Source organism: Pleuronectes platessa, chromosome 10 (assembly GCF_947347685.1).
Source record: "Pleuronectes platessa chromosome 10, fPlePla1.1, whole genome shotgun sequence".
Classification (NCBI taxonomy): Eukaryota; Metazoa; Chordata; class Actinopteri; order Pleuronectiformes; family Pleuronectidae; genus Pleuronectes; species Pleuronectes platessa.
The window spans coordinates 9,910,648-9,923,830 of record NC_070635.1 but is presented as its reverse complement, the minus strand read 5'-3'; the positions used below and the strand labels follow the sequence as shown (position 1 = coordinate 9,923,830).

Genomic DNA, 13,183 nt, shown 5'->3' with positions numbered 1-13,183 from the left:
AAAAAAAAAAAGCGCCCCTCTCACCAGTCGACGGAATGGGCGGCCATCCACTGGTCCTGCTCCTCTGCAGTTTCCACGGTAACGCCGACCAAACACAGCACACACAAATCATCTTGTTTAATGACGGTTGAGTCGCTGCGTGTTTGTTTTTGTGCTGCGAAACACTCCCCTCATGTGGTTTCTGTTCCGCAGTGCTCACAGCTGGAGCCCGGGCCCAGCAGACTGGTAATGCTCCGCTCCTGCACCAGTCGCACGTTTAGACCGGGGGGGGGGGCGACTTGTGGTGCATTTGACATGTGTCAGTCTGTGAGTCATCGACGTGGGCCACTGGTAACATGTGTGTTTTCTCTGCTTGTTTTCTAGAGACCCCAGAGCCCCCCCGAGGCGTCCTGCCAGCCAGTGAGTGACCTCGGAGCTGCCTCTCGGGAGGCCCCTCACCAGCTCCCGGCACAAACACTCCACTGCAGCTTTTCTTGCTTTGGTTTGCATTGCTGTGATGATTTTTAACGGATCTCCTGTTTCTGCAGATTGCAGGGAGGAGATGTACCCATGCACCAGGATGTACTCGGTTCACAAGCCCGTCAAGAGATGCATTGGTGGTCTTTGTTTGTACAGGTGATCTGCAAGATTTTCAGTTTAAACAAATACAGCATACTCTTATTTAATCAAGGTGTTTCCAGCTGTGTTTATAAAGACACAATAAAGACTGTGTTGTCCCACTGGGGTGACACTAACGTACCCGGGACTATTTCTCTGTTTCTCAGACACTTCACTCAAATGATGTGGAGATACTGCACCAGAATGTGAAAATGCTCCATTGCATACAATTGTAGTCATGTCAAACTTTATTATTATTAATGTATTCATAATAGAATGATTGAAAATGAAGAGTTTTATTAATAAGGATGCTATTTTGCATTGATGTAAATTGGACTGTTTTTACAAAGAGCTTTCTCAGTCTTATCAATCACTTCATTCAGTGTAGAAACAGGAATCAGAGGCTATTTAAGACTGAGTATCTTGCCAAAGGACACTTGGAGGTGCCAGGGATCGAACCCCCGACCTGCTAATTAGTGGACGACCCTCTCTTTCTCCTGGGACACATGTAACTGATGCATACATACACTATCAGAATGTTACTGTCGAATCTACTCTCTCTATTGCTGGTCAGTTTTAAATGGTCGTGTTTTATAAGATGATGCGGTTTCTCATACGAGATCACAAGTTGAAAATGTTTACACTTTGAGTACAAGTGCCTCTCAATTGTAACTGTGAAGAGTACTTGTGTAAAAGTACTTAACCACGAGGGAAGATAAATCATACAAGTTTACAGTCAGTGTACTTGGCACCAGGTCAGACTCAGAACACTCATGTTCTGTCCTGTTTGTGATGCAGCCTCCCTCGTGTCTACGTCATCAACAAAGAGATCTGCATGAGGACCGTGTGCCAGCAGGACGAGTACCTGAAAGGTGAGTCTCCACACACGTGACAAGCACTGTGGCGTCAGGCGTGCACGATCGTACATTCATGAGAAATCCCTCCGTGTCTTTCGTACTCCACAGCTGAACTGTGCCGGGAGTTGTCCGGATGGCCGAGACGTGTGGAGAGGTCATCCCATAGGAAACGCTGTCGCAATCGCCGTAGCAACCCCAAAACCTGGGCAAACACGGCCTGACGGGCCGGGGCGATGACGAGGTGACCACCGGGGGGGATGGAGCCCCATGGAGACCCAAACCAGGGGCGTTGTTATAAAAACAGCCCATAACACCATAAATTCACTGCTCAACACCTGTGGGGTTGCTCTCTCGCTCTCTCTCTCTCTGTCTCACACACACACACACACGTGCTGAGTCACATCTATGTTTATGTATTAGTCTTTTAATTGTGTGTGAATATTGAAGGTGTGCTCGTTTCATCTGTGTATTGTTGGACACAGATCATGTCTTTTATGGTCTACGACCCATTAAAGGTACTGTAGTTATGGGCCTATAGCAGCACTGAGTCATGGTGCAAGGACAGACCCACTGTGTTGAGGAATGTAGGGCACTCGTTGACAATCAAGTATTATGTGCACTGTTGTATCCAATAAAATATAACTACTACTGTATTTACTAGTTTATTTGTTTAATTACTCGTTCCTATTTAAAAAACTTATTAGAAGTATTGTCCTGCAACTGTATGCATCTGTACACCAGTGCAAGTTTGGTCAACATCATTTTTTTTCCAGTCACATGAGAAACTGAAATCAGTTCATCTTTGAGTCCAAGTGACAGCTGGTGAAAATTTGAACCAATTCCTTAAAAGGAAAACGTGAGATTTTATGTCCAAGAAGACAAACACTTGTTATGAGGCCACTGTGACCTTGACCTTTGACCAATCAAATCTAATAATTCAATCCATGAGTCCCAGGCACTTAAATCAGTGTGTTCTTCAGGGGAAACAGGTTTTCTTGGGTCACAGCGACCTCGACCAAACTCTAATCAGGTCAACACTGAAGAAATTCCCTCAAGGTGTTGCTGAAATGTTGGATTCACAAGACCTAACACATGTTTGTAAGGTCATAGTGACCTTGACCTTTCACGATCAGCGAACCAAATTCTAATCAGATCATCTTTGAGTCTTACTGCAGGTTTCTACCCAATTTGAAGGAATTCCCTCGAGGCGTTCTTGAGATACTGGTTTCACGGGAGTGGGAAACACGGACCGACAGACAACCAGCAAACATGCCTCCGGTCGTCAAGGAAACATAAAAACAACAAACAAAAGTTATGGTCATTAAGTGATACCTTTATGTTTTTCTTTGAATATTCAATTCCATATACATCTCCATACACATATACAGTTTGAATAACAAGTAACGTTTGGAAGAAATGCATATAATCTGAACAGTAAACAAACACTGACAAACACTGTTAGGGCTTCACACTCACACACTCTCTGTGCGCGCCTGTCAACATCCGTCGTCACACCACTGGTCACTGCACACCTGTCACAACACGTGTGTGTGTGGGTGTGATATCAGTGTAACGCGATCCAATCTCTTGATACACAACAATATCACAACAAAACACGGCATCGAACACCGACTGACTTGGTCCCACGTTGCATTTGTCTGCATCAGAGAAGCGTTGATGGCATTAGATCTGAACTCGGGGGCTGAAGTTGAATCTTGTTTGTACAGAGCAACCTGCTGAACAACCTGCTCCCCTTCTCATGGAGAATGAAGGAGGTAAAGCCCTTCGGGGCAGCGCTGAAACACAGACCCATTCATTGAAGGAGGAAAGAGGTCGTGACACAGATGACTCACCAGTCACAGCTTTAACAGCTGTGCCGACTGGAGATGACATAACATGGACTAACTCATCTCTGTTCCAGCTTGAGGCAAAGATAAAAGCACTTGATGCCTCTGTTTCCTTTGCTGAGACCCTGCCGCAGCCGACATCTCCACTTCCCCATCTCTCTGTGCTGATTTTACAGATAAAACCATTCACACAAAACCCGTCGCCAGTGAAATGATCAAAAGCTGCGTCTTCTCCAGACAGGCCCACCAGAGAGTGCTAGAGAGCACATCTACTCAGGTTTCCTTCAAGTAAAATCATTTAGTGGTAAACTTCACAATAAACTAAGTCTATTATTAGATAATTCCCTGCCTTTAATATGGACTATACATTAGTAACTACCGGGACAGGCCGGACTGTCAGTCAGTGCATATAGTCAGTCCCACTGCAGGAGACTTGATGAGAAGCTACACTACAGACAGTTGACGACACAAATGGCAATACTTACAACTACTGACAATATGTACATTTAAAATAAATTATCTCTGTACATAAAATTCATTCATTATTGTATTTTATTAGTATTCATTATCAGATCTTTTTTCCGATTATGTCTCCCTTCATCTTGTTTCTATTGTGTATACTTTACCATAGAAATGAGCAAATAAAACACTGTTAGGAAAAAGGGCAAAGGCAGAAATCTAAATGAAACTAGAGAGCGGGACTGAACACACAGACAGAGCGAGGAAACGCGAGCCCCAACGAGGACGATGGAAGTTGTTTGCAAGGTGACCAATCGTCTAAATGTGCTTTGAGGTCCGGGTGCATCTCAGGCTAAACCAAGGCTTTGAGAAACTGAATTGAAATAAAGACGGACAGAGGGGTTACCCCCAGATAACGGGGGGAAAACGAAGTTGCAAAAACTGCTGCATAAATTTACAAAGCGTTACAGTAGGAGGGAGAAAAGAAAAGAGCGAATATCTCCTCACTTCGGGGAAACGGAGTCAAAGTCTCCCCACAAGTCCGCGCTGGATGTGGAGGTCGGGTTGGCTGGAAACACTGAGTTGGAGTTACTGGTGTCCAGGTCGAGCAAGAAACCTGGTGGTTAGAAAACAAAACAAAACAGAGACATTAATCCTCCTATGAGATCATTATTATTCAGATTTGTTTATAAACAAATGCAGCGATTTTAGGTTTATTAGATAAATGGCTCTTTTCAACACCTCATTTGAAGTCAGTAATGTATTTGGAAACAATCCAAATATAAAACCTGTGTAGCTTATATATTCCCTCTGTGGCATCTAGCTGGGTTAGTAAAAAAAAAACATCTTACATCCAGAAATCAGGACGTTATCCGTGCAAAGAGGAATTGCTGCTGAATTTAATAAATGTTTTTCAATGCTTTGAGCATTGAACCAAAATTCACCTCCTTTGTTCTCAGATGGCTGCAGGAATCCCTCAGATATGCATCTGCAAACCTCAGCAATGAAAACCGAAACACTCTGCACGGCAAGATACAAGTAGAGATACGACCATTTTCAGTTTTAGAAGATAAATCAGCATGTGTAAAAGTATCTCCACTACACAGAACCAGAGAGAAACGAGGCAACAATCGTTTTTAAAGGGAAGTTCGGGACTGTGTTTTACAACAGGAGTCTTTGTGTCATGGTGTTCCTAACACTGCACTCACCACCTTTGCTGTAAAGACTGTGGCTACAATCGCTCCGTTGGAAACAGCTTCACAACTGAGCTCAACGAGGCCAAAGAAATAAAACATCTCATCAAAGAAACAACTTTTCCTCTGCTTCATATTCACCGTGTAAACAAGCTTTCATTCGACAGGAATTCGGAGGTTCATGCCCGACTGTAAATCACAGGTTGTGCCAGGCTACACCAACCTGCACCTCAAACATGGCAGTAAAACTGTGAGATATTGGGGTAATAACGTTTAATGCTAACCGCTGAGTTAAGACCGGGCTGAGCTACTCCAAGCAGTGCACTCAGGTCATTTACCAATGGATGTGTGAGCCAAAAGTATGATTTGAATTTGACATGATCCTGAAGATGTTCTGTGATCTTGACACACTTGTATTATTTGTCACCAGCTCTCAGGAAGCTTTTGGTTTCCTGCCTCGCCTGCAAAAGCTCCTGTTTCCTTTGGATTCACTATGTCTGAGCACTAGACGGCGTGCCATTGGGTGCGTGACCCCTTCATGTTTCCATTCTCTTGGGATATAATTACTTACCCTCGTCACTCACTCCTGCAGACTCTTCTGTGTTGTGATTGGTGGATCTCGTAGGGGGCGGCGCTAGCTTTCCCCCGGGTGGAGGTGGAAGGAGCCCGAAGCCGCCTGAACTCTGCGGACGAGCCCTGTCCCTCTTTTTGGATTGCTGAAGAAAGTATAGGAAACACAAGTGTGTGAGCGTGTGTTGGGTTAGCACTGAGGCTAGAATCCAATAGATACTAAAATGGTTTTTAAATTCAAATTTAAAACCTTATTATCAATTCATTCTCAACTGTCCATAAGCATGGTTGCATTGGTTAAAGCTTTGGAGGTTCACCCATCAACCCAGCAACACAGTTTGACAAAGGTACACTTCACGCTAATGTCCAACTATTAGGTTATATAAAAATAAAGTCACCCCAATATTGAGAGTAATGGTCTGTCCCTCTTTGAAGCCCAGGTCCAGTTTGGGAGTGGTGTCCGGAGCCGATGCCTGCTTGGTGAATTCATCTTCCTGCTTCACCCACCTGGAGGAACCCAGGGAGAAGCGCAGACATGCAAAAAGATCAAAGATGTAAAGAAGAGTAGACGCAATTCATTCACAGCTGAAGGAGTTGTGATTCATGACACACTGTGGAGCAGCTGCGTACTTAAAGTGGTCCTGAAGTGCAACGTTAAAGTCGAAGGCGTCGCCTCGGTCTCCAAATCCGATGCCGATGAATGCGCTGCGGCCTGAAAGGAAGACGACAAACAAGGGGTTGGAGCAGCATGGCGGCAAAAAACAAGAAGAAACCAAATCCTAACAGTTTCTCACGATCACATGTCCACTACAATAAACATTTCCCATGATTTGGTACTCGGCAAAACGATGGTGCATCGCTGCCCCTGGACCAAACCATTCAAACACGCTATCGTCTAAAGACTCGAGCAGGTTTACTAAATATTTATGGCTGAGCAACAAACACGTCACCCACCATTGTCATCTTGGATGCGAAGCACGAAGTAACGACTTGAGTCACTGACTGTTTCCACTGTGAGCCCAGGGAACTCCTCCACTGGGGCCTGGGCAAACAATTCCCCTGGAGAACACATGAAAAGACACACGCTTATATTTGATTGATCTATTTTGAAGGAATGGTGATCCTGAAGAAACATTTAACAGCTTAAGATTCAAAATAGGAGCAGAAATGGTGTGTTTTTGGTGGATTCTGCAAAAATGGATCAATCTTCCGATATGAGAATCCCATTAAAAATAAGGGGTTAAGCAGGAAAACCAGCATGTCCAGTCCCCCGATGCTCCAACAGAGACAGAGAGAGAGATGATCGTCCCGCTTGCTTTAAAAGGAATCGCATGCTTGGATGTGGGCTGGGTCACCTTGGAAGAGATGAGTAACAGAGCGAGGGAGCGATGGCGACCAGAGGAGACTACACAGTGACATGATTTACAACAGTGCCAGTAAACACGGGCCCTGTCCTGTCTGCGCCTCTCACCAGAGATCTTGTCTTCCAGTTTCACGAAGGCCAGTTTGCCGCGGGCCGTCACACGCATGCGTCCCGTCCAGTCGGGGGCATCCAGCTTCCAATCGGCAGCCCTGGGACACACACGTAAACACACGCATATAAACACCCATACACACACACACACACACAAACAATGGCATTCAGGGGGATGGTGTGGTGTAGGTGAGTTGGTGACAGCACCTTATTTGGATTGACGCGGACATTGCGAGGCAAGAAAAACAGGAAGCAGGAAGGGGACTTTATGTTTGGCGTGCATGTGTGTGTCCGTGTGTGTGCGATTGTTATGATTCGTCCTCACACTGTTATCTTATCCCTGAGTGAACAAAACGTGACTAACGCATCAGGCGGGCCTTCCACCGAGACCTGAGGCCGAAATATTACATCATCGACGTTACCCACTGTATACATATGACCAATCGTGTGTCTGGTCCTGGGGGACTGGGGGGGGGGCTGTGCTACTGTTTGGTTTGATTGATGTCCGCTCCCATGCAGCTGCAGGACGGAGCAGCCAATGAGAGGAGGGCAAAACAATCCCAACGGCAAATAAACACATCTCCTGCATCCTGGTCACTTCATCCAAACAAAATGGAATAAGCACACAGCAGCAAACAAAATAAACACAACAACACTGTTTTTCCAATTGGAGCGTGCATGTCCACCCCTGGGCCCGAGGCACCATCAAACCCTGCTGAAGTGCCCTCGAGCAAGGCAGCTGCAAGGGAATCCCAACCTGCAGCCGATGAGACTCGACAGTTAAAGAATAAAGGGAGACTCCCAGTGAAATATCTTGTGATTGAACACCGTGTCCTCTCTGATGGGCTGTGGGACGGAGGCACGTAAACACAGGGGCAGTGACGCGGATGCAGCGGATCCTCGGCCCCGGTGCTGCAGGTGCAGGGGCAGGTGCATCCCCCCCCCACCACCACCACCATCCCACAGTGACTCGTCTGTCTCCCACCGCGACCTTGTAAACACAGTAAAAAACCTCCAGCTCACGAGCAGCCCGTCGCGTGAGGCTGCGTGATTAGGGGATGAGCTCGGGAGGTAAATCGCCGGGATGATGGCTCCCAGCTTCCCGGATGCTGGGCGAGGACGCTGCCCCATCAGGCCTCCGCCCTCCCACCGCCCCTCGGCCCGCAGCCTCACCTGATGGCCCGGTTCGATGCCCTCGGTGGGATCCGGTAGACGTTGACTTCGGGTTTGACACAGAGGACGGACTCGTACTCGCTCTGACCCTCGGTCGCCATCTTGCCTCAGTCGGTGTGTGTGCGGCCGCTGCTGCTGGTGACGACGGGGAGCGGCGCGTCCGTGCGGCGTGAGCGGCCCCGACACCGTAATACTCGATGTGTGCGCGCACAACCAGGCTGCAGATCCAATGATGCGCTTGGTTCAGTGTGTGGGATTTAGGTGAAAAGGATCTATTGTCACAAATTTAATCAAAAATAATCATTGTTTTCACTTGTGTGTAAAATCTAAATTGTATAAATTGTTGTCTTTCCCCTTGAATGGGTCCTTTATATCTAAATACTCTATATTCACATCAGGAGTGGGTCCTCTCTATGGAGGCCGCCATGTTTTTTTTTTACAGTAGCCCAGACTGGACAAACTAAACATCTTTTGAGTTTTTATGACAACTGAAGGTTTACACAGGTTCTCTTTCACGTCTGGAAGCACAGGGTGAGGTGAATGGCGGCCATGGCCTGTTTTGGCTATAATTGTTACAAAGGGGGAAATTTGTAATTTGATTTGAAATAAAACATTCAAATATAAATATTCCAGTACGCTTTTGGATTTTCTTTATCCTCACATGACCCCTTAGGTACGGTGGCCGGGAGAGCTCAACACACTGCAAATTCAGAAAAACGATTCCATCAATTTCACGACCCATGTGTTGAAAAAAGTCACAACACTAGATAAAACAATGAAAATAGTGAAGTGATGGACCTGGCTGTGGTTCAGTGCTGTGTGAAGTTACTGAGGTCTGTTACTCGTCAGTGGTGATGGAACATCAACAGTAACGCAACACGATATATCATTGTACATTTTTTTATTTCGCATGACAATAATGCTTCAGAAACTACAAGCAGCAGCTGCTCAATGTTTAAAGCCTTGCCAGAATATGAAATCAGCTTTTTCTCAGTATAAAAACAATCTCAGTTTAGTTGTTGTAGTGATGGACCATGTGTTCTCTCTATAGACACGACAGTAGACCTGGTCACATGGTAGCAGGAAGTCACGTCAAGGGTGTTTCACAGGCCGAGGAGTTTGAAGGCATCTCTGAAATCTTCTGTTTCAGATGGCTGAGAAAGAAAATAAGAAACCACATTAGAATTTTAAGCGCATCATTACTCATTTGACCAAAAATGCAGGGTGAGTAAGTCCTCCACCTGGAGGATGTGGTGAAGTTTTCTGGTGAGGCGAACCGAGTTTTGGTTCAGCTCGTCCCAGGCCTTGAAGCGGCTCAGCCTACGAGCCACAAAGGTTTGCCAGCAATAGAAGTAGTCTGGAGAGAGAGAAAACAAACATGGTCACAGAAAACATCCATAAAGAGAAGGAAAAGTTGCATTTTAAGTGAATTTGTCTGGTTTAATCTGGTTTGTCTTTATTCCTCCACCTTTGTAACTCATGACTGTGATGTTCACTCCAGCTTTGTTCAGCATTCTCAGGCCCTCTCTCTCTTGACTGTCTTCCATGTCACAGAAGTAGAGGCGTGAGACGAAGATCCTGAGGCGGAGGTTGGGCGTCTGGCTGAGTAACTGGGCCAGTCTGGTGGAGCAGTTGGAACAGGGAGACCAGGAGCAGAACCAGGTGATGGAGTAGCTGAGCCTCTTCTCTCCAGCAGCTCCACCCCCAAACAGACCAGGGCACAGGACTCCCAGGTAGCGCAGAAACAGCATCTTTGGAGAAAGCGGAGAAGATAATGGGGAGTCTAATTATTCTTTACTTCCTTTTGTTGTTTTCAGCCCCTCCCCGTAACAGGACCACCTTACAGGATCTGCTCCACAGATTTTCAGCCACAGTATTTACCTCCACATGGCAGCCACTGCGATTGCGGAGGTGTCCAAAGTCAAAGGTCATGGAGTCTGGGCCCACTCGCCTCTTCACCACGAAGCAGAGGTAGGTCTCATGGCGGCCCCTTGCCCAGCGCATGTTCTTGTAATGGAAGATGAACTTTTTGGGGGGCAGAAGCACACTGAGACAAAAAGAGACATGGTGCACAGCAGTGCATGGTGGTTAGTTAGAACTTACCCCGCTAACACATTACTATTCAGATGACTCGCACATGAAATCTAATTTTAATTCAGTAAGTTAGCACAATAAACGCATGTAAAACCTGTGGTTAACCAGTCGTACGCGATGGACAGTCAGAGGACGACTCACATTCACTGCTCTCGCTCTCACTTTCACAACTTGGAGTGAAACCGGGACAGTAAATGAATACGGACACTTTCATTTATACTTGTAGTACCATAAGTTACTGTGCTTTCTTTGACACGTATTCCCACTGCAGATTACCTGATACTAGAATCAAAGGCCAAAGTATTCAGAAAAACGCATTCCCTATATAATTGTATTTTTTAAATAAGTATGCATGTGCAGTCTGTATAAAGATGCATCAAACAAAAACGCAACGTATAGATAGAAAGTGCTCATTATCACTCACCTGTCTAACTTTGAGATCATTTTGAAAGACGCGCCTCGCTCAGCCAGTCGTAAATGGAGGTAAGTGAAAAATAATGAAAGTGTGTGTGTGTGTGTGTGTGTGTGTGTGTGTGTGTTTGTGTGTTTGCGTGCGTGGGTGTGTGTGTGTGTGTCTGTGTGTATGTGTGTGTGTGTGTGTGTGTGTGTGTGTGTGTGTGTGTGTGTGTGTGTGTGTGTGTGTTAGTGTGCGTGTGGGTGATGGAGGGGTTAAATGGAGGGAACTGAGAACATATACCTCTAAACATAAACATCCTGCACACAAAAGAGCAGCTTCTGGTTGGACAGATAGATTTTTAAAAGTAAGTTCAGGGGCGTGATAGAAAAAGAGATTGCATCGTCTCGCTGCAAACAATTAAGGCTACAAATGAATTACTCATCTTTCAGTCATTACTTTTAAGGACGCTGTGGTTTTGATGTCCTTTCTTTTTTGGATTACCATTCGTTTACATAATTGCCAAAGTGAAACCACTCTTTTGGTCGAAGGCATTAAAGGAATTTTATTGGTTAGAAACGTTGCACAACACAGATTTTGCACAACAATCGGAGTGACCACACGTTAGAGGGGCGTTTGACGTGATTTGTAACCTTTGGAGTTTTTCACAGACGTCACCAAACTGGCTGAAACTTTCCAAACACATCTCATCCAGTCACCGGTCACTGTAGTTTCCCCACATCATGAAGAAAGAACTCCCAGGTCTTCTGCTTACATTGATGTAGAGGGATCAGCTCTGTACCTTCCTGCTCATTCACCCTCCTCACCTATCAAGCTCCCCACTTCTCCGGGCCTCAGGGTCTTGGTGGAGCCATGGGCGTTCCCAGACCTCGGAGGCCCTGACACCTACTTTGTCCTCTGATCTGGGTTTTCCCAAATTGTGTAAGGCGGGGAGTGGAACTGTCATCGACCTCCCTCGCCTTACGTGTCTCCTCGGCTGTCCGGCCAGCTGACCGACCACAGTGTGTGGATAAATCTCACTCATAAGCCTTTGAACCATCAGACGCTGTCATCCGCCCTCGCCAAACGAGGATGTCTATTATTTTTCTCTCGTCTTTTCTTCTCTCTGTCTGTTTTAGCTCTGGCCCAGTCTACTCACTCCGTGGTGCTGCATGCAGGCACTCTGCTTTCCCATGACTCCCCTCACCCTCTCATGCACTCTGTGGTTTGGGGAATTCACCGTTTCCCAGGGTGGCTGTTTTTGGAGCTCATCTGTGCGTGTATGTGCTACATGTGCGTTAGCCATCTGTACGAGCAAGCCATTAACACAGTCTATATGTTGTTCATCATCTGGAACAAATTAATTTGATTTAGCCTATGATTGTGTGTGTGTGTGTGTCTGTATGCCCAGAACAACCTCACATCATATTGCATTACTCTGACAGTGCACTAAGCTTAATGTCTCTGCACATTTGATCTTGTGTGCATGTCTTTTCCCGACTTCAAGAGGCTGATCAGATGCCAAACTATATGAAACCACTTCCCACCCAACTCTCCGGGTTTGACCACGGCTGACCAAGGTCATCTCCCAGTCACACATGGACACTCACGTGCACTAGCAGCCCTGTTGTGCACTGTGCGTGTGTGGTGCAGTTCGGTAGGGCCAGACATGGCTGTGCATTTAACCCGTAGTCAGGGGCACAAACCGGGTGAAGGAAATGCCAAGTCATACTTTCCGAAACCCACCCGCCCACACCCTGCACACACACGCGCGCACACACACACACACACAGTCATAACGTGCAGACACACAAGACCACAGTCACAAACAGACTTTCTTTCCAGTGTGTGAACTCACATCTGTTTCCTGACAACAATAATAGCTCCAGATCGGGCGGGTCGAGGCCCAGCTAACAGGTGTCTGCTCATGAAGAAACAACCTGGTGATGACCAAGAAGTGTCACAAGTAAAAATACAGCTTTTACAAGTCGAAAATGGCCTGACCACACACTTTGCTGTGCATGTAACAACACTGATGTGTTACAGCTCAGCGTTTTCATCCGAGTTAATTAGAGGACAGTGATTTTCCACTACAGCTTTGCACGATCAGGAGTTACAGCAGTAAAGTGGAAGCTCCTGTGTGTCTTCACATCAGGTGAGATATGCCTCCATTCCCACACATTTGAACAGTGTACAAACATCCTGTGGTGTTGATCTGCGGCACGTTGATGCTACACTGTCATCGGCTGAGGTCTGCAGCTGGGTAGATTTGTAATGCAAGCGCGAGGGCTGCTAACCATATCAAGGTTAGCCTCAGACTTGGGCTGTGTGCATTTCCCCACCACTTAGATACATAAAGTGCCATTCACCTGCAAACCACACCAATCCTGAGTCAGAATACCCCTGCACAGCTTTCAAGTGCCGTGCAAATGAGTTTGGAAACACTAGTAGCAGAGAGGATTTAAGTGGGTGTGATTTTGTAAAACACAAACCAAGTTTACTGTCATTTTATTTAATCTATGATG

At 46.1% G+C, this 13,183-nt stretch overlaps 3 protein-coding genes across 3 annotated transcripts; 1 reads left to right on the top strand and 2 right to left on the bottom strand.

Annotated features, from left to right (window-relative positions):
• On the top strand, positions 1-2,107 carry mfap5 (microfibril associated protein 5). The gene is made up of 6 exons (XM_053432521.1): positions 1-78; positions 193-225; positions 364-399; positions 528-615; positions 1,396-1,469; positions 1,563-2,107. The coding sequence occupies exons 1-6, from the start codon at positions 36-38 to the stop codon at positions 1,673-1,675; spliced, it is 387 nt and encodes a 128-aa protein (XP_053288496.1). The 5' UTR covers positions 1-35; the 3' UTR covers positions 1,676-2,107.
• A 659-nt stretch (positions 2,108-2,766) lies between these two features.
• LOC128449386 (adaptin ear-binding coat-associated protein 1) lies at positions 2,767-8,287 on the bottom strand. The gene is made up of 7 exons (XM_053432520.1): positions 8,171-8,287; positions 6,995-7,095; positions 6,478-6,582; positions 6,154-6,235; positions 5,922-6,030; positions 5,525-5,669; positions 2,767-4,376 (listed from the first exon to the last, which is right to left on the bottom strand). Exons 1-7 carry the CDS (start codon positions 8,269-8,271, stop codon positions 4,264-4,266), a joined length of 756 nt encoding a protein of 251 aa, XP_053288495.1. The 5' UTR covers positions 8,272-8,287; the 3' UTR covers positions 2,767-4,263.
• A 767-nt stretch (positions 8,288-9,054) lies between these two features.
• aicda (activation-induced cytidine deaminase) lies at positions 9,055-10,797 on the bottom strand. The gene is made up of 5 exons (XM_053433040.1): positions 10,689-10,797; positions 10,052-10,217; positions 9,639-9,921; positions 9,412-9,527; positions 9,055-9,324 (listed from the first exon to the last, which is right to left on the bottom strand). Exons 1-5 carry the CDS (start codon positions 10,706-10,708, stop codon positions 9,274-9,276), a joined length of 636 nt encoding a protein of 211 aa, XP_053289015.1. The 5' UTR covers positions 10,709-10,797; the 3' UTR covers positions 9,055-9,273.
• Positions 10,798-13,183: the final 2,386 nt, after the last annotated feature.